At 33.1% G+C, this 26,457-nt stretch overlaps 2 protein-coding genes across 5 annotated transcripts; both read right to left on the bottom strand.

Annotated features, from left to right (window-relative positions):
* Positions 1-669: 669 nt before the first annotated feature.
* On the bottom strand, positions 670-2,360 carry LOC108456696 (uncharacterized). The gene is made up of 5 exons (XM_017755298.2): positions 2,081-2,360; positions 1,744-1,989; positions 1,359-1,440; positions 968-1,182; positions 670-895 (listed from the first exon to the last, which is right to left on the bottom strand). Exons 1-5 carry the CDS (start codon positions 2,260-2,262, stop codon positions 775-777), a joined length of 846 nt encoding a protein of 281 aa, XP_017610787.1. The 5' UTR covers positions 2,263-2,360; the 3' UTR covers positions 670-774.
* Positions 2,361-2,831: 471 nt separating this feature from the next.
* Positions 2,832-25,977, bottom strand: LOC108456694 (probable cyclic nucleotide-gated ion channel 20, chloroplastic). Of its 4 annotated transcripts, XM_017755295.2 has the most exons (14): positions 25,578-25,947; positions 24,322-24,847; positions 18,453-18,638; positions 16,471-16,569; positions 15,410-15,547; positions 14,987-15,116; positions 14,868-14,890; positions 14,379-14,627; positions 12,868-13,013; positions 6,408-6,485; positions 5,620-5,749; positions 3,988-4,234; positions 3,656-3,824; positions 2,832-3,287 (listed from the first exon to the last, which is right to left on the bottom strand). In XM_017755295.2, the coding sequence occupies exons 2-14, from the start codon at positions 24,829-24,831 to the stop codon at positions 3,176-3,178; spliced, it is 2,217 nt and encodes a 738-aa protein (XP_017610784.1). In that variant the 5' UTR covers positions 24,832-24,847; positions 25,578-25,947; the 3' UTR covers positions 2,832-3,175. The 4 variants fall into 4 exon arrangements, 3 of the variants coding, with proteins under 3 accessions (XP_017610784.1, XP_017610782.1, XP_017610785.1); XM_017755293.2 differs by having other exon boundaries at positions 14,868-15,116; positions 25,578-25,948; XM_017755296.2 differs by lacking the exon at positions 2,832-3,287 and having other exon boundaries at positions 3,813-3,909; positions 14,868-15,116; positions 25,578-25,977.
* Positions 25,978-26,457: the final 480 nt, after the last annotated feature.

The raw sequence follows: 26,457 nt of genomic DNA on the forward strand, positions 1-26,457 counted from the left end.
TTGATTATCCTTATTCCTCCCTTTCCTCTATTCTAGTCTAATTTATTCATAAAAGTAAATAAAAGTTTAGTCCAAATTAAGATTATGCTTTTATTTCACTTCATTTTATTTGTTGTAACTTATATACTAGATTTAAATAACCCAACCTGAATATAAAAGAGAAAGTGAGAAAAAAATAATCGAGTATAAATAAAGTTACATGCAAATGACTAGTAATTTGAATTCCTTAATTTTAATAAACTGATAAATATAAATAGCTTTTTAGTTATTTTATTTAAGTATTTCATATAAAAATAATAAATTATGATTTTTAAGTAATTTTTTAGTTGAGTTAGTGTCGAGTTGACTCATGACGCCAACTCAATTAAACACATTATATAATTACTAGAAAACACATTAATACCTAATATTGAAATATGACCATACTAAAATATAAACAAAACATTTACCAATAATATTAATTATATTTTCAATTGTATTCATTAAGGTATTCATCAGAAAATAATAATAACAATAATAGCCACCACGGTTAATGAATGAGAAACTTGATTTAAGGCATAACTGCGTGCCCTGGCCTCTTATCAAATCAATGGATAAATAAATGCCATTGTCATGCATTCACCATACCAACAACGAGTACAAAAAAAAAAAAAAAAAAGGGCAGGGTGGTGGATTAATGATCCAGAAGGGGCAAATAATCATATCATCAGATGCTTTCTCTTGTATACATTAGACTGTATTTATAAAGAAATACTGCTCCTAGGCCTAGCTATATCAGTTACAGTTTGGTGGGTTTAAACATTTATACACAGCGGATGCAGGTTGCTTGTAGGTTGGAATGCTACTTGGATCTACATATCTTACTTCGCCTGGCCCAAAGGAAAGTTCACTGTGCCTGAAAACAACATTAATAATTTTTAGTGGAGCAGGACCAGATGTTAGGTTTGATGCATTGAAGACAGTTTACCTTCGAAGATCAAGTCCGACTAAACCAGCTTGCAATATCGTCAAATTGTCGGAATCTGGAGACACTATAATGACAGTGTCTTCAGAGTACTGAGTCTCAAGGATAGACATGAGTTGTGTCACACGCACAAATACATCTGCCACACTTTCATTTGGTGTTCCATCATCTATAGGAGGTGGCTTGATTGTAGAAGATATGCTATCCGATTCATAAACCTGAATCATTTCCAAGCACCCAATAACACTTACAGTAGCTCAGGCATCCAAGGATTTTAGTATATGGTTTCTTAAGAGGAATATATAAATATATATGGACACTCAGAAGCTACCCCAACAAAACATGTTATATACACCAGATAGGGCTTGTTAGAATATAAAGAATGAGATTGTACTTGTGAAATGGCTTCCAGTTCCTTGCCTTCATATGCTCCCAGTCCACGAGCATCCAGGAAGCTGTACTCTGGAACTATATAACTGCAGCCAACCAATAGCAAGTCAACATACATTGACCTTATCCTATTGGCAATCAATCTGTCTCGGTGTGTGTATGTATGTAATCATTGACCCTAAAATCACAACATAAATCAAATACACAAATAAAAGTAGGTTGAAGTTCATTCCTCCATCATTCAATGTTTCAACTAAACCATATGTTGAAGGACATGGAAAGTTTATTTTCATGGATTCACGTTGAATACAGCAAACAGAAAAAAAAAAAATTGATTCTTTCAAGAAAAACTATCCATTAGAAGATGTAGGATTAATTTGTATATATACCTACGACTGACACCATTAACAGCTGCAATGATCTCAGCAGCCTGGTAAGCTCTTTGAGTAATAGAAGGCCAAATCCAGCAATTCCTTTCACAGGCCCCCATAGCCTTCAATTCCAAAGCAGATTTCAGAGTCTGGTTTCTCCCCTTGTCTGATAACCCACTATCAACAGAAGTTTTTGCTACAGGGTTGGTGTTGATTATTCCGAGGCTCTCATATTGGGACTCCCCAGCCCTCACCAAAAAATACCTTGAAAAAACAATTACAACCCAAATTCAAAGTTCACATTCATTTTGTTCGATAGAGTTCATCAGCTATTATGGAAGAGGGATTGGTGTACCTGTTAGTGAGGCGAGGTGGGGGCATCTGGAGAAGGCCACGAGCAGTGGCCACCGAATCTGAGACTGAGAATGAAGATAAGGAGAGGGAAGTGAGGAGCAGCAAGTGACGGCGGTTGATTAGTTGGAGGTTAGGTGTTGTTGGTGGAGATATGGAGGCGGAGGCGGTGGTTATTGTCAGCATTTTGGCGGGACTTGACACTCCTGAAGCGCAACCGCAAGTGTGTCTGTCTATTTATCACTAGTTTTCATCCTCGGTTAAAGTAACTAAGAGATCGCTGTATTATAAAAATTGTTTCAAATTAATCTCCTATTATTAAATGAGTCAATTTAGTCCCTATACCATTAAATTAAAAAATTAAATAAGTCTAAATTATAACAGAGTTAATATTTACTCTATAGAGAACATCTTGAAAATTATTTTTTCAATTGCAATTTAATTCTAAATAAAATTTCTATTTATAAAAACTTTTAAAATATTAACTATGTTAAACAGTAATAATTTTAAATGATAAATATTAATACTATTCTAATTTTATCTTATTTAAGTAATTTTAATAGTACATAAATTAAATTGATCCGTTTAATAATAAAGAGATTAATTTTAGCCGTGGAAGATATCAGTTATTTTTCTTTTTGTTTCCTAATATTTCGAATCATATATGATATAACATGGTGAAACTAATCATATATTTAGTGTATGAAATCCTTAGATTCTATATTTCCACAAAAAAAGAAAAAAAGAAGCTGAAATTTAAGTTGAACCAATTAAGTTTTTATTATAAATAAATTACTGCACAGTCCTCACCTTCAGCTTCGTTCAAGTTACATGAGATTTTCACATGCTACGACTTGGAACCTTTTACATAGTTTTACACGTATATTAGCTACATCTATAAAGAAAATCTAAACAGCAATCTTGCAGATCATTCTTTGTTCCTCCCAATGCTAAATTGGAGATAACCCTGTGATAAAGTTACAACAAATTTCCTACAAAGATTGGGTATCTATCTTAATATACCTAACTGTATTATTATTACAAATGAAGCTTACATTTATACAGTGCAAAAGCTGAAATACATACATGCATACTATCCTCAACAAGAAGTGGATTGAGAGGTATTGGCACGATTCAGAAGTTTTTTCCTGTATCTCCACGCTACTTGAATACAAATAGCAGCAAAGGTTCTCCAATATGGTGATTCATTCCTGTCAAAACAACAAGAAGATCATCATATGCATAATGAGCTTCTAATTACTACCTCTCCCTTTCAAAATGTCTCTAAATAAGAATTAATGGGTGCACAGAAACTTAAGGGAATGCATGTTTTTACACAAGTCATGACTGATGAACTCCATAGTCTTCACTGGAATTTTGAGTCTACGAGCTATTTATTCATTTTCAGATTACCATTAGTATCATTTACTACCATTTTGATAACAAGGACAACTTCAAGCTATTTATTCATTGCTCAAGGAAATTAACCTAAAAGATAACCTCAACATGCATGGGAAAAAGTAAAATGAAACAAAGAAAGAATACGTGTAGATTAGTTCATCAGACACATGAAAATAACCTTATGGCTCTTATAACTCGAGGAGTGCGGAAGAACCTAGGGAACAGACTGGTAACTTCTTGTAGGTCTGCAGCCCGAATGGAAAATGCTTCAACATTTGTCACACATCTAACTTCTCGGCTACTAATACTATGCAAACTCTGTCCAGGAAGCTTGATTTTCTTCACATCTATGACACAAAACCATATTTGATAAAATACCTTTGGCTTGCACATCAGGTATTCTACAGCTCTAAAATAATTCTATTCTAAAGCCTGCATAATCGATTTGGAAATATTTAATCAAGAAACTGCACCAAAGTAAATGTTTAAAGTTAGGAATCATGATAATACCTCGGTTTACTGAAGAATGCTCAAGACACCAATTGAGAAGCTCCTCACCACAGACATCCCCTTCAGACAAGGGATTTCTTATTCCATTTTCTTCTACACTTTCCATTGTCCCACGCACAATAAAAACCATCTTTTCAATCAGACAACCACAAGACAAAACATAGCTTTCTTTAATATAGATCTTTTGTCTTAATCTCTTGCAGATGGCATCTAAAATAGTATCATTCATGAGAGCAAATATACGAACCTGCAGAATGAAACATTTTTTGAATCTCTGAAAGAGCATCCCAGTGTTTATAACATCATAATTAATCAACATAATCTAAGTAATGCTATGCTGCAAACCATCATTTGCAGGTAAAAGTTCTCAGGAGAAGAAACCTGGTAAATGATGTTTCTAACTCAAAGGTTCATAAAGTCATCACCATAGTCAATGTTCTTTAGAAGGATGGCAAAAGAAACATTTCCATAGGCACATGGACTAGAATACTTCCATAAATTGAAGCTAATAGCATTTTGGTCCTCACCAGGAGCAAGGGCATTAATTTTGGTGAGCTTAAGGTTATGAGACCAAGGGCAATTGGAATCACAAGATTCTACAGTTTAGAAGTTTTCAATGGACTGTAAAGATGCTAGTTGTTAAAAAGCATACACTTACAGAATATAGAAAATTTCTGGGTTGAAGCATTTATCCAGTACAAGTTTTGACTCTATATATTCCCTTTGAGATTTGTTAAAACTAAAAACTACAAGAAGCACGTTTTTAGGTAATTTTCAAGAAAAACCTATCACACATAAAGCTGAGCGTAACTAGGAGGAAAATATGCTGAGTTAGGTAACCATCAGCCACATCCCTTTTCTGAAAAGGAAAATAAAGGAAAATGTGTAAAAACATGGCACCAGCAACAATATAACAAGGTTTTCTAGCATGCCACTTTCTGAAGTAAGCATTTATCTTTTTAAACAATAGGACTAATTATTAAAGCTGTTATCATGTTTACAGAAGATCAAAATAAATGAAAAATGGAAAAGCTACTGCATAAAGTAATTTGAAGTGCATGCTAGGTGAAAGTTTTCAAGAGAGCTTTTAATAAAACTGTTCTATTATTATTAACTAAAGAACTGAACTTAAATAGAGAAAAGAGTCCTAATCCTAACATATTTTAATACTAGGACCAATAACTAAATTAGAAACCTTTTGGAAGATGTCTTGATAGAAGGCGATGATATATAAAGCATCATTGTAGCATAACAGCTAAAAATATGAACTTATATCCTCTAGTAACAACCATAGTTAATGCAAAAGGATGTATTTTCTAGTCTAAGGGATAGAGTACACACAAATTCTCTAATCTATTAGCCATCATCGAAGTCAGTCATATATCTTTAATATTCACATGTATATACAAAGGCTTATCATTCATACCTCCAGTGGAAAAAGTGATTTTGGCTTTTAGCAGATTAATGCCGCTAGCTTCAATTGGTAAGCTAACTGATTTTCATACAAGGACAAGTAGGAGGTGCTTTTGAAAGGAGTCCAAGTAAGATATTTTGCAATACGGAGATGTAAATAGTTTAATTGTGCTAGTAAATTTTCAGTACACAGAAAAGAGTATTAGTCTTTAAGCTCACTTTCTTAACAAACTTGAAGAGATGGCGTCTTATCTCTCTCTGAAGGTCTTCAGGTAAGTTCTCAATAAGCATTTCTTCATTTACCCCTCTTGTGGCAGCCCAATTATATCGTTCAGCCTCTCGTACTTTCCTACACAGTAATTTAAATGGTTAATTCCAAATGAACATCACATGTTTAAATATGATGCAGAATGTAGGCTTTGGCTGAAGCCTATCTTGTCCAATATTCTAATAAATATTGGGTTTTCTTTGGTCTTATGTTAAAGTTGGGGCCTTTAGCTTTTCATCTAAAAGGCAGCAATCTTCAAGGGAACAAAGATCGAAGTGCCAACTGAGAAGCATAATGCAATATGACAACTATGCTAACAAATAAATACATTCCAAGCAGTGGTGCATGATAGTAGATATGGCACAGTAACATTTTACATTTTTAACCGAGGGAGAAAAATCATACCACGCTGCAATGACATTCACAAGCCCAAGAAAGAGATAATAAGTTAGATAATGGTACTAAAGCATATTCATAACCACTCCAGAAAGGGTATCTTTGAGACTAGAACTTGAAGATCGCATCTCTAACTTATTTCTCTTCTATGTAGGACCCATGTATAGGCTCAATTCAATTTATTTTCTTCAAAACTTATACACTGCGTCAATACTAGAAACCAAAAAGTAAAATAAGAAATAAGATTGCATTTTAATTCTACTTACGGAAGAAAATTGTTACAAGACATAATAAGAATAAGAGCAAAAAAGGTGGAGAAAGAGACTTAAACTTGGACACATACCTTCTTAACTCTACAGGCAAGCGTCGACGACTCATCCATTGCTCCACATCACGACGTCTTAGTGACATTTCTAACCTCCTATAAAGAGAACAAAATTTATCAAGCAAAGTCAGATTATAACTCAAAATAATAAGTAAATCTAATTCGAACAAATAAAGGCATGTAGTGGGGGTGAAATTGAAGAAAGTTTTAGTAAACATATAGGATATTGTCCTCAAGGGAACACCACAGTGGTTAAATTTAAACCTCTAGTTTAAAAACTTATTCGAAGAATTGACTGTGTATCCTGAGACTTAATATGATTAAACTAATTGAGTAGACACTAATTCATGCTCGAGAATAAACCAAGATACTAAAAGATGAAAGGATAATAACTATACTGAGAAACCAAACACAGATGAATTGTTCAAACCCCATTGAGCCTTCTTAACAAAAGGGGTTGTAACTCATTGCTAGATGTTAATCATGATCTACAAATCTAAAGTTTATTAATTAAAGAATTAGTAATAAAATTAAACAATTTGGACTATCTAAATTTATTAAGAATTACATTCTCACCATAGAACATGGCTTGTGAAAGATTAAATTCGGCATAAATTAAGTTGGACTTAATCTAAAGAAGTTTGAAACTTTATACACTAATTAAATTAGATAAAAGCACAAAACAAAATAGTTAAGGCACAATCCTACTTGGAATAGGATATTGGTGACCACTTCCTAGTTCCCATATAAGAAAAGTTTCCCATCCCTCCCAATTGATTTTTTTATTTATGATCATTCATAATCTTCAATTGTAGAAATTGAAGGCAATATATCTGGCACGGTTGAACTTTAGCCTCATCCTTCAAGAAGTCTCTTACATTCTTTGCTTGTTTAGAGTATCATTAGAGGTCAGATACTTGGATAACTGATGGTTTGCTATAAAATAACTTGGTATTTTTAGAGGATTAATATTCACATGTTGAAAATCCTATGGTATAAAACCCTACTCTTGCCACAAGTTTCACTTGTAGCTTTGTTTATGCATGATCAATTCTCAACACAATGCAGTATTTATTTGGTAACTACAGGATTTGGACATGGAATATGATGTCGGATAGGAGATGGAAGAGAAGATGGAAAAACAAGCACAAGACACTGAAAGATTTCAAGAGAGCTTTGAATAAAATTGTACTTCTCTTGTTAACTAAAGAATTGAACTTAAATAGAGAAAAAAAAGTCCTAATCCTAATTGGAAAAATAGTTCCCTTATTCTAATAAACTACTAAAACATAAAAAGAAAATAGTTCCCTTATTCTAGGAAACTACTAAAAGATAAAATAAAATATTTCTAGAATATAAATAAAACTTATCTATCCAAATAAGATTTATCTACCTAATTAAATTTAAAATATATACATATTTCAACACCCTCCCTCAAGTTGGTGCATATATATCAATCATGCCCAACTTGCTTACAAGAAAATCAAAGCTTGTCTTAGAGAGTCCTTTGGTGACTATGTCAACAATCATTGTTTTGAAGGAACAAACGGCATGCACACTTGGCCTTCTTCAATCTTTTCCTTGATAAAGTGTCTATCAATCTCAACATGTTTAGTTCATCATGTTGGACTAGGTTGTAAGCAATGCTAATGGCGACTTTGCTATCACAGTACAACTTCATTGGTGAAGTTATTGGTTTCTCACTCTTCCATAATTCTTTTTAACCAAACCATTTCACAAATTCCTTGAGCCATTGATCTAAACTCAGCCTCTGACTACTTCTTGCTACAACAGTTTGTTTTTGCTTCGCCAAGTCACAAGGTTTCCCAAACAAATGTACAGTATCTGATGTAGATCTTACATGCATTATTGAGCACCTTAATCTGCATCTGTATAAGCTTCAATTCCTCTTTGTTCGGATTTCTTGAAGAATAAGCGCTTTCGGTGAACTCTTCAAGTATCTTAGAATTCAAACACCGCTTCTTCATGTTCCTCCATTGGGAGTGCATAAATTGACTCACTAAGCTTCTTGCAAAAGCTATGTCGGCCTTGTATGTGATAAGTAAATTAACTTACCAACTAATCTTTGTATGCGCCTTTATCAACTAATCGACCTTCTTTATTTTTAAATTTTACATTTGGATCAATTGGTGTGTCGGTGGTGGCAACCAATCATCCCACCTCTTTTAAAAGATCAATCACATATTTTTTCGAGAGACCACAAGACCCTTCTTTGATCGAGCAACTTCCATTCCAAGAAAGTATTTCAAATGACCCAAGTCTTTGATCTCAAACTCCAATGCTAGATGCTCCTTGAGACGTCTTATTTCATCCACATCATCTCCTGTAAGAATGATATCATCGACATAAACTATAATAACAGCTATTCTACCTTTTGTGAATGTCGATAGAACATTGTGTGATCACTTGCCCTTGTGAGTAACCTTATTTTTAACAACTTGAGTGAATCGTTCAAACCAAGCTCGAGGAGACTACTTCAGACCGTATAAAGATTTCTTGAGTTTACATACTCGAGTTCCAAATTTTCTTCAAAACACGGAAGAGGATCCATGTAAACTTCTTCTTCAAGTTTTCCATTTAGGAAAGCATTCTTCACATCTAGTTCTTTGTAAAGACTAATCAAGATTAACAACAATTGATAAAAGAACTCGACGGAATTTAATTTGGCCACTGGAGCAAATGTTTCAAGATAATCTATCCCGTATGTTTGAGTGTACCCTTTTGCTACCAATCGGGCTTTGTATCTATCTAAATATTCATCTGGTTTGAATTTGGTTGTGAACACCCATTTACATTACTTTTTTTTTCCTACAGGTAATTCCATTGTTTCCCATGTACTGTTTTTTCAAGAGCACGCATCTCCTCTAAAATAGCCTCCTTCCACTCGGGAACTGTAAAGCATCTTTCACATTTTTGGTATTTGGACAAGATGTCGAGACACGAAACAAAGGTTGAGAATGTCGAAGATAAGGTTTATAGGATACAAAGTTAGACATGGGATATTTGACAATATTTCTAACACCTTTTCTTTTGGCAATTGGAATATCTAAATCAGAAAATTCATTGGCTGGATTATGAGCTTTACCTGGGCTGTGAAGATGAACAAAAACACTACACCCAAAAACTCGGAGGGATAAATCTGTAATCAATTTAGAGTTAGGAAAGTTATCTTTAAAGAGACTAAAAGGAGTTCTATAATTTAGAATTTTACTGGCATTCTATTAATAAGATATGTAGCTGTTAACAAGGCTTCGCCCCAAAAATAACGTGGTACTTGACTAGTGAACATCAAGGCTCTAGTTACTTCCAAAAGATGTCGGTTTTTTCTTTCTGCAATCCCATTTTGTTGTGGTGTATTTGTACAAGAACTTTGGTGGACTATTCCATGTTTGGTTAAGAAAATACCTAATTGGTCGCTAAAAAATTCTCCACCATTGTCAGTTCGAAATACTTCTATTTTCACACCAAATTGTGTTTTCACCATAGCATAAAAAGACTGAAACACATTTTTAACTTCGGACTTATCTTTTAATAAAAACACCCAACAAAGTCAAGTATGATCATTAATAGTCGAGTATGATCATTAATAAATGTGACAAACCAACATTTTCCTGAAAAAGTCGAGACTCTTGAAGGTCCCCAAACATCACTATGAATTAACGAAAAAGGTTTGGAGGCTTTATATTTTTGAGGTGGAAAGAATGACCGATGATGTTTGGCCAATTCACAAAATTCATAATGATATGAAGAAGGACTTTTTTTTTTTAAATAGATTAGGTAACAAATATCTTAAATAATAAAAATTAGGATGTCCAAGCCTATAATGCCAAATCATAACCTTATCAAAATCAGAAACAGAATTTAAACATAAAGTAGTTGTTGGTTGACTTAGATGGTCGTCTTCAAGAAAGTAAATTCCACCAAATTCTTTAGCATTGCCAATCATCCTCCCCGAGACCATGTCCTGAAACTTACACATAGAGAGTCAAATATAACATGACAATTTGAGGATGGGATAATTCTTGACCGATATGAGATTACAAGCTAGATTTGGCATATGTAAAACATCATGTAAAACCAAGGAAGATGAAATTTTAACAGTGCCTTTCCCGGCTATTGCCGAGAAGGACCCATCTGCTACTTTGATCTTTTTGTTTCCTGCGCAAGGTGTGTAAGTTGAAAAAGAAAATGACGCTAGTCATGTGATCACTAGCTCGAATCAACGATCCATGTGTTTGTTTTCTGGGCTTGACTTTGAAAAAGCAGTAAAAATCGAAGACTGATTGGGCAAAGAGGAAGAAGGATTATTGGATGAGTTAGGAATAGAAGAATTCATCCGAAATTGTGGTGATTGAAAAAACTTGTGTAGATGCTCTATTGTTCCTTAGTGAATGGAGACCCTTCCAGAGAACTTTAGCCCTCATAATATCCATTAGTTGTTTGGAAAGCTCTGCTATCCCCTGATTGTGAACCACGACCATTGCCATTCTTTTTCCTTCCATTTGTCGGTTTCCCATGGAGCTTCCAACACGTTTCACGAGTGTGCCAATATTTTTTGCAGTGATCGCACCAAGGTTTTTTTTTTTTTTCACTATCATCATTATTTTTAATAGTTACAATAGCAGAATTATCATCATTAGCTTCAAACCCTGGCTTTAACATTACTTTTCTCCTTGTCTCCTCTCTTCTAACCTCAGAAAAAATCTCACGAAGTTTTGGAAGCGGTTTTTTCCCTAGGATTCGAGATCTCACTTCATCAAATTCTTTATTTAAACCAGCCAGAAACAAATAAGCTCTTTCATTCTCTTCTTTTTTCATAGCTTTTACACCATCTCCGGGACACTCCCATTCATCATTATAACACTGATCCAGTTCTTGCCAAAGAGACATCATCTCATTATAATAAAGAGTAACTTCTTTTTCCCCTTGCCTAGCTTTCCACAGTTTTATTTTTAACTCAAAAATCTGTGAAGAGTTTTCTAAATCTGAATAGGTGTCTTTCACAGCGTCCCAAACATCTTTAGCAGTTGGGAGAAAAAGAAAAGGTTTACCTATGGAAGCTTCCATGGAATTAATAAGCCACACAATTACCATAGAATTTTCTGACCTCCACTTGCTCATCTTTGGATCACCCACCTATGGTTGCTCAACTTCTCCATTTAAATGACCTAGCTTGCATGACCATCAATTGCTAATTTTACTGATTGCGACCATTCCAGATAATTCTTGCCATTCAACTTGTGAGATGTCGGTTGAAAAGAAAGGTGAGACGCCTCTGTCCCTTGAGTCATTGTACTCTCGGTAGTTGTTTCAATGTAGAACTTTTTCCTCTGTTTGATTCTTGGATCTCTTATCTCCGGTGAAAATTTGTTTTAACCATGATGTTACTAGAGATTTTAACCTAGCTCAGATGCCATGAAAGATTTCAAGAGAGCTTTGAATAAAATTGTACTTCTCTTATTAACTAAAGAATTGAACTTAAATATAGAAAAAAAGTCTTAATCCTAATTGGGAAAATAGTTCCTTATTCTAATAAACTACTAAAACATAAAAAGAAAATAGTTCCCTTATTCTAGTAAACTACTAAAAGATAAAATAAAAATATTTCTAGAATATAAATAAAACTTATCTATCCAAATAAGATTTATCTACTTAATTAAATTTAAAATATATACATATTTCAATGACACAACTCCAAATACCTCAGTAATCTACCCAAAGTAATTAGTGGTTAGGAGTATTTTCTCACTTCTCCAAAATTTGAGGTAAGGACCTCGTTTCCATATTTCCTTTTTGGAGTATTTATTTATGATCAGTCATAATCTTCAATTGTTGAAATTGAAGGCAATATATCTGGTATGGTTGAACTTTAGCCTCATCCTTCAAGAAGTCTCTTACATTCTTTGCTTGTTCAGAGTATTATTAGAGGTCAGATACTTGGATAACTGATGGTTTGCTATAAACTAACTTGGTATTTTTAGAGGATTAATATTCACATGTTGAAAATCCTATGGTATAAAACCCTACTCTTGCCACAAGTTTCCCTTGTAGCTTTGTTTATGCATGATCAATTCTCAACACAATGCAGTATTTATTTGGTAACTACAGGATTTGGACATGGAATATGATGTCGGATAGGATATGGAAGAGAAGATGGAAGAACAAGCACAAGACACAACTCGATATACCTCAGTAATCTACCGAAAGTAATTAGTGGTTAGGAGTATTTTCTCACTTCTCCAAAATTTGAGGTAAGGACCTCGTTTCCATATTTCCTTTTTTCTAGAGTGTTTTCATAGTTTCCATTTTTGGAGTTCTTTTAAGAGTAGAATTTGTAGAACACTGACAAGCTTATTCATACTATTTGCTATAGAACAACTTCGTGAGAATTTTAGCAACAACTACGCCTTCTTTGGGAACTAAAATGCAATTTGAAGAACTTTCTGCAATGTTATACCTCCGTCCCAGTGCTTGGAGAAAGTTCTGCATATTTCCGATAAGAAGAGCAAAAAGCAAGAGGCCTAGTCCAACAATGGCCATGGTAAAAAGAACTTCCCAAACAAAATAGCTGGGAGTTTGATTTCCAGCCAGAGTACTGATTTGCTTCAAAATATTAAATTGACAAAAAATAAGAAGAAGAAGAAAGAAGAAACAGGTCAATGCAAGGTATTATTAGTTGATAGAACTGCTCATAGTATTTAAACAAAAGGTACAAAAATCAAATATGTCAACAAAGACAGACAAAATCCCTTATGTGATAGATTGATGATTTAGCTGTTTCACTACATTCAGTCGGTTACTTTAAGGGGAAGACTGTATATTCATGACAGCATTAAGCAAATAAGATGGATGAAATAGAAGCAGTGTAACAAGAGCGTTTAAATCTACTTTATACTTAATCAGTAATAAGAATCCTCGGGGTAGGGGGGAAAGCTACAAACAAATGCAAAAAGATAAAACTGTTATAAGAGGGAAAAAAAGAATAGACAACATGTGCTCTTTGCGATAAGAATTTTGACAAAGCATTTTACTTATAATACAGAGAAATGTCGTAGAATATAGTATCTTCCAAAGTTACTTAGCAAAATGTTAGTGTAACATTTGCCAACAACCATTTCCCAGAGTATTCCATTGAGGTTAAACTCCCAGCCCATTGACAACGGTTTTCTATGAAGACCAATGATATGTATGATGATATATAATATTTAAAGGATGAAATTTAGCCAGGAAACACTTTACACCTTTTTCATGACAAAAGATCAATCAGTGAACTCTCTCTCTCTGTACATAATTATGTCTGTGTGTACACACACACAACATATATACATATAAAAGAACACAAAGAAGAAGACATACAAAATCCTAAAGTGTTGGTTTAATACATACAAGGGCACCAACAAAAGAGATTATAAAATGAGTATAACAGACCACCATGAGAAACTATGAGAGTTTAGGCTAATTTTATTATAATTTAATCTGCAAAAACATGTGATGATATATGTCCTAATGAGCTGTCACTACAGAAAAAGATTTCTAGGGCTTCACTTATTTGTTACTTTTATTACTTGGTTTCTTGCTTCCTAAAAATTTAGCTAGAAAACAAAAGCAAATAGAAAATAAAAAGTCATCATTTACAAAAAAAAAAAGTGAGCAAATGGATAAAACTTAACATTGTTTAAACAGAAGTATTTCATACAAAAGTGAAACATTGTCTTTTGTTCTTAAAATATGTTAAAATGTTTAATTTTAAAATCTTTAAAGATATTATTTTCTTTTATATTTCAATGCAGTAGTAACCTTTTGCTTCTGAAAGCAAACCTAAATAAATAGAAAAAAGCAAAAGGCAACAACCAAACACCAATAATATTTAATTGAACTCAGTGCAACTAAAATATGCCGAACAGGTAATAAAGTAAAAATGCACAACTTAAATAACTGTGGAAAATGATGATAGACTCAATGAATTACCTGGAATCCCCAAAACAATGAATATACATATCTAGTAACAATACTTGGTTCTGTCGTTAGATTGACGGTCGGTACATATATTCCGTAAGAAAATCCATCTTCTGTAAAGCAGGCAGAGACATTGGAATTGTTCGTCCAATTTTGCAGCTCACTGCGACTAGGAGAATGCCCGGAGCCACAATCTATAAACTCCTTACACTTTGGGATATTTGAGTTACCACAGGCATTTCGAAGACATTGATTAACCCTCTGGCAAAGATACAGAAGGAGACTATTAAAGGGTATGCTATGGAACTGGATGATATCGTCTTTCATAGTTCACATCTCTTAGTATAGATCACGGAGACTATCATGGTTTCAGGTAGCTTTTAGTTCCTTAGTAACTTATAAGTGCATTCATAATACAACCATAGAAAAATTAAAGACAATTTCCGAAAGGCTATTAAAGATCATGAAATGTTTTTAAATGTTAAAATGGCAGTTGCCCACCTGTAATCCAAGGAGGTACCACCCTGACCCAACGACATGGCCAGACAACATAAAAGTGAGAAGATTTATGACAAAATTTGCCCATGCTGACTCAAATATAAATCCCAATGGAGACTGACCGGCCAGGAAAGGTAGAAACCTATACAATCTGGGAAGATACTGAATAAGAATGGCTGTCCGTAAAAGATTTTTTGCAAAATTTGCTCCTGACGATCCCAAATGTTTTGGTAGGACCAATGATATCATGATCTGGAATTAAGCAAACAATTCATGACAACAGAATTTTTTTGTTAATAAAGAGCCTGAGCACCGAATGAACAAATAAACAAATAATTATGTTACTGATGTTCAAAATGAAGGTAAAAGGGCATTCAAGAAAATATATGCCAAGTATACCATTATAACTTGGTAAGTGAAGTTGGATAAACATGAATATGGGAAAAAATCATAAATATCAGCAAAATGATATAATAAAATTCATCAAAAGTGGAGTTCACGGCATTTGAAGTTGTTTTACAACATGGAAAACCAGAATAACTTACTTGAGGAAGTGGGAGTACCACAAACAAGTCAAGAGAAAAGTATCCCCCAAGGTAATTGAAAGCAATTTCCTTTGGATGGTCAACTAACTCTCCTGCACCAACTACTGTAGACTCAGGAGCTACATAAGCCAACCTGAACTGCAGGGAAAAATCAAATAAATATTTGTCAGAGTTGCACAAGAAAATGAAAATTATCAAAAGGTTATAATGAATTATCAAGGTAATAGTTGTCTTTCCAAGTTAATGAAATTTGTAAGCTTCAAGGAGACTTATATAATCTAGGCACCACATACATGGTTTGAAAAATAGGGTACAATGATACTATAATTTACTTTTTCATGCAAAGCCTTCTGATTCAACATTATTATTTCATAAATATAAGTGAGATTCTTTTTATTTCTTCTCTACGTTGGTGATAAGACAGTAACATGCGTACTTTTAATATTTACTAAAGCAATAATTATCTTGGTAAAAACTTCAATATGAGTGATTTTGATCCGTTGCAATATATTCTAGGGTATAAGAGTGGATTTGTCCTCTTAGAGTTAAATTTTGTTTCAGATAAAATATGCTTCATATCGAATTGACAGTTGCTTGAATGATAATAAACTATAAATGGTCCTCTTGAAATTTTGTTCATGTCGACTAGAAGTGCAGGTTACTTCGGAACCATTAACATGCCTCTTAAGCTTGCATCTTAACATAGAATTTTTAAACCTAGAAATAATAAGCAACTTTTGCTTCAATTTGATTTCTGAGCAAAAGTTGAGTTTAGCTAGGTTCATATAAAAATCAGCATCTGTTTTAGATTTGTGTATGGTACAATATTAATTTGTTCATTTGGATGTCTTTTTTCAATCATATGACAACTGTAGGTTCTTGGTTTCATGTTTCACCCCATCAGTTATCTTGTCGCCATTATATAATCTAATAATATTTAAATGAATTGAAATGGTGTCTGTTCCTTTTATTATTCAAACTGCATGATTGTGTGTGTGTGTGAGAGAGAGAGAGAGATGCTAATGAAGATAAAATGATTTAGAGGAAAAGAAGCTATCTACCTGAAGGAGCATGTTAAGCATATAGATAAAATCGGTCACACTTCTTAACACGACAAACAGTTTAGTGGCAGGCCAATCAATGACTATGCACTTGTTCTCCTGCATCCAAATCACAAGTCATTGCAGTAGCACCATATGTAGAAACAGGAAAGCCAAATGAACAAGGAAAATATGTAAACCACTGTTTTTAGCAAAGGAAGAAAATTACAAAGATGATATAACTTTCCAATAACTAATTATTAGCTATGGTTGGTAATATTTAAAATAATTTGGGGCAAAAAGAAAAAGCTACTTGAGTTTTAAATTAGGAGAATTTTTATTGTGATCAGAGCAAGTAATAAAAACTTTATTTAAGAGAATGCCTGTTTGCTTATACTATTAGTATACTGTAAATTTAACATTGCAGACATCCAATGTAAAAGAAATCTATTTTTGGTGAATTTACATGAACTAGTTAGTAGTTAGTAGAAATTACAATTATGTTTAATAACTTACAGAGAAATTAATCAACAAAACAATATGCTTTCCATTACGACAAAACATTTTCTTTATGGTATAAATCTTCAAATAATTTGCTTCCAAGTTGAGTTTGCAAAGCTACCTCAAATACCAAATATCTTGCCCAAACTTGACCCAATATCATTTGATAAGAAAAAATCAACAACTCAAACCCATGGAAAAGTATCCTACGCAAAACAACACGGACAAGAAATGATCCAAACTTAACAATATATTGTAATTGGGATTTTTATCTTTGATTAGGAATTTTATATTTTTTTTATTTGTATCTTGCAAATTAACCTCTGAACTCTCTAGAATTTTAGCAATCAATTCATTATATTGCTAAAATAAAATACTTTAGTTAATATAAAATTTTTAGCTTGTTTTAAACAAGGATATATTGATATTAATATATTAATTCGGTTAAGCTGAACACTCTTTAATTATGAATTATTTTAATACTATATCATGCTTTTATGAATAATTTTGGTTTCTTATATGTTTTATATTTTCTTTTATGAATAATTTTGTTATTATATGTTAATTAAGTAAAGGCTGCAAAGGTTATAGCCTGAAAATTTTAACAAAGCAAATCATTTTCTTTCCTTTCCTTTCCTTTCCTTTCTATATTTTAACTAAACAAGAGATATTAGAATTCTTTATTTTCTTTCTTTTATTAATTTTCAGTTTTTTACTATCAAACAAAAGATAAATAAATCACTTCTTTTCCTTAAGCTTCTTCGCCTCTTTTATTTTCTTTTCCTTTAGGTTCTTTTACTTCACCTCTATACCATGCCTTAGTCCAATAAAATTTTCCATTAAGATTGTTAAAGGAATGTGAAAGACATCTGGTATTGAGGTAAGCCATCCCATTACTCATCAGCAGCATCCACTGGCCCTCATACTTTCTCTCTAATTACTCTATCTAGGAACTAGAATATTTTGATCCTGATCAGTTACTGTCTTAACAAGTATCATCCACAAAAACTCTTCATGCACTATTACCACGCATTTGTACTAAATTCCACTCAGATTGACCTCATTCCTACACTTAAGTAATTAAGCGCCAAAAGCATAACTCATTCACCAACCAAAAAGTTTAAAAGGAATTTTTATGGAGAAATATATTTAATATCAGTTGCTTTCTGAAAACACTTATATCACTTATCTTTAACTAAAGCAAGCATCATGACTCCAAGGAAACAGGGAAAGGATAAAATGGAAGTAAAAAGTTATAAAGAAGCAAGCATCATTAAGAACCTAATGCTTAATGCTAAAAAATGAAAAATTTCAATATCATGTAGAATCTGCTTGCTAAACCAAGGCAAATAATGCAATTAAACATGTATTACTGCAAGAAACAACAACCAATTACTAGTATTATGATAATGATGCAAACCATATGAGAATTTTTTTTAAAAAAAATCTATGTAATCAGAATAATCAAGAAAACAACTAGAAGAGAACAAAAGATAACTTACCTTCTGCACAGACAACAAGAAGAAAAACAGTGGATCTATGAAAACTGCCATCAAGCATGAAATGACAAAGAATTTGTTCCACTGTTGAACAACTTTAGCATGAGGGTTCATAATACCAGGAACATAAGAGCACAGAAAAGAGACCGACCTCCTAGCCCAACCTTTGGCATCCCCATAGAAAGCATACTGAAAACAAGCCATAAATAAAGCTGCATGATTATGGCAGTATTTAGGAACAAATAATAGAATGGTTTGTGTTTGGGTATCTTTCTTCATGCATCTTCAAGAAAAAAGAAAATCTCTAAGGGTTATATTTATGTTCTAACAATACATGAATATAACTTATAAGACATTTCCCTGTCCTATAAGCAAAAACAAGATATCATTTGTAACAGGACAAAGGCATATGGAGGATGTTAGAGGTTTGCATACAAAATATGTTATATATCAACTTTGATGTCCATTTAAGTCCAACGAAAAAAGTTTTATCAGCAGTTCAGCTTAGTCTACCAAATGCATTGCAGCTTATATTACTCCTGATTCTTTGAAAATGGAGCTTTACCTTGAAGGAAAAGACCATTACAATGGAATATTTTAAAGAAAGGTTAAAGTATGACCTTAGTCCCTCTACTATTTCAATTCAGCAATTATAGTACACCTTTGCTCCAATTTTAATGAATTTAATCATCACAGTTTTATTAATATTCAATTAAAGGACAAACTGATAAAGTTCTATAGTTAGTTGAGACTTTCAATTCAGCAACTGACCTTTCTGTACCCATGTGATGACTAACAATTTTTTTTTTTCACTAGCGGTCTATGGTATATTCACTCTATCGAATATCAAGAAGTTTTTACTTATTTGAGAACCTAACTACTGAATTTATGTGGTTCTATTAGCTAATTTTGTTTCTTTAATATCATTTTAGTGGTTACCATATAAATAATTAATAAAAAAAAAAATCCAGACACCTCCATAATGATAACACAGTAAGTTCAACAAAGTACAATATGGATGAAGGAATTATCTTGTCCAATAGATTAACTCAAAACTTTTTATACATTTTTAATGAAACAAATATAGATAAATTACAAGAAAAATAAAACAAGATTTTAGACCATAAAATAAGAAAAAGAATTTGCCTGGCATGTATAGATCATTCACTAAGCTTCCAAGTTCTATGTTTTTCTTGATCTCTTGCATTTTTCCCCTCTTTTTTTAATCAAGTTGGATGAGAGCATTCTCCACATATAACCAATGGATGTGATGCAACATTTTCTAAGTAACATTGTATATACTATTTGATGATTGCAGACTAATAATAATGTCATCATCACTAAAAAGTCCTAAATCACAAACAGTGCCAACCAATTGCAATAAAGTAATTGTTGAAATATGTATATATTTTAAATTTATTTAGGTAGATAAGTTTTATTCATATTTTAGGAATATTTTATTTTATCTTTTAGTAGTTTATTAAAAGAAGGAACTATTTTCTTTTATATTTTAGTAGTTTATTAGAATAAGGAACTATTTTCCCAATTAGGATTAGGACTCTTTCTCTATTTAAGTTCAATTCTTTAGTTAATAATATAGAACAGTTTTATTAAAAGCTCTCTTGAAAACTTTCATGGTATTAGAGCTAGGTTAAAATCTCTAGTAACATCATGGTTAAAACAGCCTTCACTGGAGATAAGAAAAAACATTGGTGCGATCACTGCAAAAAATATTGGCACACTCGAGAAACGTGTTGGAAGCTCCATGGGAAACCGACAAATGGAAGGAAAAAGAGTGGCAATGGTCGTGGTTCACAATCAGGGGATAACAGAGCTTTCCAAACAACTAATGGAAATTATGAGGGCCAAAGGTCTCTGAAAGGGTCTCTATTCACTAAGGAACAATTAGAGCATCTACACAAGTTTTTTCAATCACCACAATTCCGGATGAATTCTTCTATTCCTAACTCATTCAATAATCCTTCCTCCTCTTTTGCCCATCAAGTACTGATTTTTCTATTTTTTCAGTGTCAAGCCTTATAAAACAAACACGTGGATCGTTGATTCTGGAGCTAGTGATCACATGACTAGTAGTCATTTTCTTTTTTCAACTTACACACCTTGCGCAGGAAACAAAAAGATCAAAGTAGCAGATGGTCCTTCTCAGCAATAGCCGGGAAAGGCACTGTTAAAATTTCATCTTCCTTGGTTTTACATGATGTTTTACGTGTGCCAAATCTAGCTTGTAATCTCATATCGGTCCTCAAATTGTCATGTTATATTTGACTCCTCTATGTGTAAGTTTCAGGACATGGTCTCGGGGAGGATGATTGGCAATGCTAAAGAATTTGGTGGAATTTACTTTCTTGAAGACGACCATCTAAGTCAACCAACAACTACTTTATGTTTAAATTCTGTTTTTGATTTTGATAAGGTTATGATTTGGCATTATAGGCTTGGACATACTAATTTTTACTATTTAAGATATTTGTTACCTAATCTATTTAAAAATAAAAGTCCTTCTTCATATCATTGTGAATTTTGTGAATTGGCTAAACATCATCGGTCATTCTTTCCACCTCAAAAATATAAAGCCTCCAAACCTTTTTCGTTAATTCATAGTGATGTTTGGGGACCTTCAAGAGCCTCGACTTTTTCAGGAAAACGTTGGTTTGTCACTTTTATTGATGATCATACTCGACTTTGTTGGGTGTCTTTATTAAAAAATAAGTCTGACAATAGAAGTATTTCGGACTGACAATGGTGGGGAATTTTTTAGCGACCAATTAGGTGTTTTCTTAACCAAACATGGAATAGTCCACCAAAGTTCTTGTACAAATACACCACAACAAAATGGGATTGCAAAAAGAAAAAACCGACATCTTTTGGAAGTAACTAAAGCCTTGATGTTCACTAGTCAGGTACCACGTTATCTTTGGGGCGAAGCCTTGTTAACAGCTACATATCTTATTAATAGAATGCCCAGTAAAACTCTAAATTATAGAACTCCTTTTCGTCTCTTTAAAGATAATTTTCCTAACTCTAAATTGATCACAGATTTATTCCTCTAAGTTTTTGGGTGTAGTGTTTTTGTTCATCTTCACAACCAAGGTAAACTAGATCCTAGAGGAAAAAAATGTGTCTTTGTTGGTTATGCTTCTAATAAAAAAGGTTACAAATGTTATGATCCAATTGATAGAAAGATTATTGTTACCATAGATGTCACATTTGTTGAAACACAATCTTATTTTGATTCTAATCTTCAGGGAGGGAATTATACTAAGGAAGCTTCTATAATTGATCAAGAAAAGACTAGGAATATACAACATAGGGATTCTAATAATGGGGAAGGCGAATTTATAATTAACACAGAAATTAATGATGTTAATGTTAATAAAAAGGAGGATGAAGGTGTAGAGTCTAATCATGAAAATAAAGAACAAACAAAGGAGTTAATTGTTTACTCAAGAAGAAATCGAAATCAAGAAAGTGGAATCCACCAGATTCATCACCAAGAATCCGACCCGCAAGATCCTGTCAAAAGTCCAAGTAAAACTCATAATCCAGCCAATGAATTTTCTGATTTAGATATTCCAATTGCCAAAAGAAAAGGTGTTAGAAATATTGTCAAATATCCCATGTCTAACTTTGTATCCTATAAAGCATTGTCTTCGACATTCTCAACATTTGTTTCGTGTCTCGATACTGTACAAATACCCAAAAATGTGAAACATGCTTTACAGGTTCCTGAGTGGAAGGAGGCTATTTTAGAGGAGATGCACGCTCTTGAAAAAACAGGTACATGGGAAACAATGAAATTACCTGTAGGGAGAAAAACAGTAGGTTGTAAATAGGTGTTCACAACCATATCCAAACCAGATGGATCTTTAGATAGATACAAAGCCCAGTTGGTGGCTAAAGGGTACACTCAAACACACGGGATAGAATATCTTGAAACGTTTGCTCCAGTGGCCAAATTAAATTTCGTTAGAATTCTTTTATCAATTGCTGTTAATCTTGATTGGTCTTTACAACAGCTAGATGTGAAGAATGCTTTCCTAAATGGAAAACTTGAAGAAGAAGTTTACATGGATCTTTCTGCAGGTTTTGAAGAAAAATTTGGAACTCGAGTATGTAAACTCAAGAAATCTTTGTATGGTCTGAAGCAGTCTTCTCGAGCTTGGTTTGAACGATTCACTCAAGTTGTTAAAAAACAAGGTTACTCACAAGGGCAAGCTGATCACACAATGTTCTATCGACATTCACAAAAAGGTAGAATAGTAGTTATTATAGTTTATGTCGATGATATCATTCTTACAGGAGATGATGTGGATGAAATAAGGCGTCTCAAAGAGCATCTAGCATTGGAGTTTGAGATCAAAGACTTGGGTCCTTTGAAATATTTTCTTGGAATGGAAGTTGCTTGATCAAAGAAGGGTCTTGTGGTCTCTCAAAAAAATATGTGATTGATCTTTCAAAAGAGGCTGGGATGAATGGTTGCCGCCTAGCTGATACACCAATTGATCCAAATGTAAAATTCGGAAATAAAGAAGGTCGATTAGTTGATAAAGGGCAATAACAAAGATTAGTTGGTAAGTTAATTTACTTATCACATATAAGGCCAGACATAGCTTTTGCAGTGAGCTTAGTGAGTCAATTTATGCACTCCCCAATGGAGGAACATAAAGAAGCAGTGTTTCGAATTCTAAGATACTTGAAGAGTTCATCGGGAAAGGGCTTATTCTTCAAGAAATCCGAACAAAGAGGAATTGAAGCTTATACAGATGCAGATTGGGCAGGCTCAATAACAGATAGAAGATCTATATCAGGATACTATACATTTGTTTGGGGAAACCTTGTGACTTGGCGAAGTAAAAAACAAAGTGTTGTAGCAAGAAGTAGTGCAGAGGCTGAGTTTAGATCAATGGCTCAAGGAATTTGTGCAAAAGCTCTCTTGAAAACTTTCAGTAATTAGTTAAGGCATTCCCAAATCCGTCAGATTTTTTTACTTCAAAAAATGATTAAGTAACAAAACTACTACAACATCAAATAAACTGATTTCAGGGGGTGCAATTGAAGTTATAGTTGCATTTGTCTAAATAGTGCATAACTAACAAAGAAGTAAACCTTCACTGAAAATCAAGAATCAAACTTGTCGTTCATATGAAAGCAAAATAAGGGAGGATAGTCTACAGCAAGCAGCTGCTCACTGATATACATTAAATATGCAAAGGAGAAAGGAAGTAAAGTACTGAAAACTGAAGGATGTGCAACAAAATTTAACAGATATAACAAAATTCTTGGGAAAAAAAAAAAGAAAATAAGTTAGATACAAGTTTGGTGTAGGCTACATGGTATTAACAATTAAAGTAGCTATCCTATTTTAAGATACTTTACATGCACACTTCTTGACCGGAGATTTCATTTTTCTATAGGTTAAATAAATAAAGTTAATATAATACAAAAATATAAGTTATGGACATCCCAATCTAACAACTGAAGCATTAGAGATCATATTTTATTAACTAGAGAAGTGTGCATGAAGATAAACCACAGTTCCACACAAGATTTTCATGCAATAAGAAAAAGTAAAAAAAGGGGTTGTCCATCTTGTGCCCAACATTAAGCAATTATAGCTAACTAGAGAGCAACATTAATCATATTTGCTTGTAAAACTTTATATTATGAATTTCATTGATGTGCAGATGAAGGCAAATTAGCTACTAACAGCTGAAATCATAGTCAAGTCAATAAAATATCATCAAACAGAGGAAAAGACTTAGGAAAAATGTAATCTCGTGAATGAATGTATGCACTCCATAACATATAAAACCATTAAAAAGGAACAAAATGACAACTATCTATGAAATACCTTGGTATCAAAGATGCCAGAAACTCTTGAGTTTTTCTGTTGTTCTGGTTTGAAATTGTAATATGTTGGGCAAGTGGTGCAGTAAGGATCACTGCACATCCCTAGTTGCCCAGACCTCAGTAAATGTTCATTTTTGCCAGAATAGTTGTTATCTGGCCAATCGTTTTCATCCTTACCATTAAAGGAAGGAAACTTTTCAGCCTTAGGTTCCATCATTTTTTGGCCTGCCGCTGTACTTTGATTTAGTTGAAAAGAATTTTCAGGCTTACGACTGATATATAGTGGACCGCTCATCTGAATAAATGGCGTTTTTCTTTCATTCCTCAAGGGGCCAGTATGCCCTACCAGATGAGCATTTTGATACGATTCCATGGAGTTCATTGGGATAGAAATTGAAGCACTCCGAGTCCTCGAGATAAATGTCTGAGATTGAGAATCCCGATTATTTTCTGATGACTGAGGATAGGTATCTGACAGCATTGGAACCTCATCTTTATCATAACTTGCCATTTCTCATATACTAAATCTACATAGGAAAGTAAAAAACAGTCAGATAAGTTAACTGCAGATGCTACTTTATATCTACAGTAGGAACCAACCAGATAAGGGCTTGATAATAAAGATCAGAACTTCATAGTTAGTTGACTGTGTACTTTTTCAAGCTTTATTGCGCTTGTTTGTGCTTTAGGCAAAAGTGGAAGTATTAACTGACATTTCCAGCCATATCAACTCCTAATCCATTTAAGGAAACTATTGCTATGCTCATAGCACTTCTATCACCAAAGTTTCGTAGGTTTAAAAACACTAATTGACAGAATGAATATGTAAAGCTAACTCTAATCAATCCTAAGTCTTCTCAGTAGTTGCAAGTAAAAGATTATATAACATAATTGGGTCACTAATAAGTTCACCAAAGCTGCTAGAGCCAAAAACCAGCTCAATCAATGGCGTATTTCATATCAATTTTTGACAAAACCAGTTTAAAGAAGAAGCCAATGAAAACCCCACAAAGTATCATCCATCGCATTGCATTCAGTACATAGGGTGTATCTAGATGCTGATTGCTTCTAAAAGCCAAAAGAAATACGACAGCGAAGGACGTGATGAGTTATTTCTCGCAGTGTATGACACTGACACTAGCTTTTCCTTAGCTTAGCTTAGTTTAGTTAGCATCTTTCAGCTAATTAAAAAGAAAAATAATAAGCTTAACTCAGAAAAGAAAAAAGTCCAAATCAAAGAGTGAGAGAGATGGGAACCTGGTTAAAGCTGAATTGGGTAGTGGTGAAGAGAGACCCAAACTGAGGAATTTGATGCCTTTGATAAAATATGTTTAGAAAAATGAAAGAGAAGGGAGGTATTGCGTTGTGTATGTAAGGAGAAGCAATGACTCAAAGCGCTGACTGAGAATGTGCATTATTATTAAGAAAGAGAAGAAGAAAAAGAAAAAGAAAAGAGACTTTGAAAAGTCGAGTGGGGCGAAGTGTAGAGCCGAGAAATTTAATAAGTAGAGAAGACAAAGAGAAAGGAGTTTGGATTGGGCGGAAGCCGACCACATGCAAAGGCTAGTTGCTTGGAAATTTATTTCAATTTGCTATTTTCCTTTCTTTTGTTTTTTTCTTCAGACAATGACTGACAACGCGGTACGTAACTATTAACTCCTTCAATAATAATAATAATTTCTTTTTTGGGTAAACTGCATTAACAGTCCTCCAAATATTAGTAAACTTTTTATCACCTAACTATAAAAATTTATAAAATAGTCATTCAATTATTAGTTTTTTTTGTCACCCAACTATGAAAAATTAGAAAATGACCACTCAACTATTCTATTTTATCTTTTTGGGGCACTCAACTATTTTGGATTTTTAAATGGTTCAATTTGTACATTAGGCGTTGGTGACAAAAAAAAAATTAAATAATTGAGTGATCATTTTGTAATTTTTCATAATTAGGTGATAAAAACCATACACTCCTACTGTAGTTTATATTATTTTAGTATCTTTGTCAAATAAATTACTGAAAATTTTTATTATTAAATATTTTAATATATAATATAGTAATAATCGCATAATCTATATACTTATATATAAAACAATGGAGAAATATTAAATTTATATATGAACTTTAATTTAATGT

This window comes from Gossypium arboreum, chromosome 11 (assembly GCF_025698485.1).
Source record: "Gossypium arboreum isolate Shixiya-1 chromosome 11, ASM2569848v2, whole genome shotgun sequence".
NCBI classification, from domain to species: domain Eukaryota; kingdom Viridiplantae; phylum Streptophyta; class Magnoliopsida; order Malvales; family Malvaceae; genus Gossypium; species Gossypium arboreum.

Excerpts from the sequence above, each read along its gene's own strand:
- LOC108456694 (XM_017755293.2), bottom strand. The coding sequence starts at position 24,831 with ATGGCAAGTTATGATAAAGATGAGGTTCCAATGCTGTCAGATACCTAT. Across the intron at positions 5,750-6,407 it reads TTGCCTGTAGAGTTAAGAAG|GAAAGTACGAGAGGCTGAAC; the intron begins GTATGTGTCCAA and ends ATTACTGTGTAG. Across the intron at positions 3,288-3,655 it reads CGAGTTATAAGAGCCATAAG|GAATGAATCACCATATTGGA; the intron begins GTTATTTTCATG and ends TTGTTTTGACAG.
- LOC108456696 (XM_017755298.2), bottom strand. The coding sequence starts at position 2,262 with ATGCTGACAATAACCACCGCCTCCGCCTCCATATCTCCACCAACAACA. Across the intron at positions 1,441-1,743 it reads GTTAATGGTGTCAGTCGTAG|TTATATAGTTCCAGAGTACA; the intron begins GTATATATACAA and ends GGTTGGCTGCAG. Across the intron at positions 896-967 it reads GTCGGACTTGATCTTCGAAG|GCACAGTGAACTTTCCTTTG; the intron begins GTAAACTGTCTT and ends TGTTGTTTTCAG.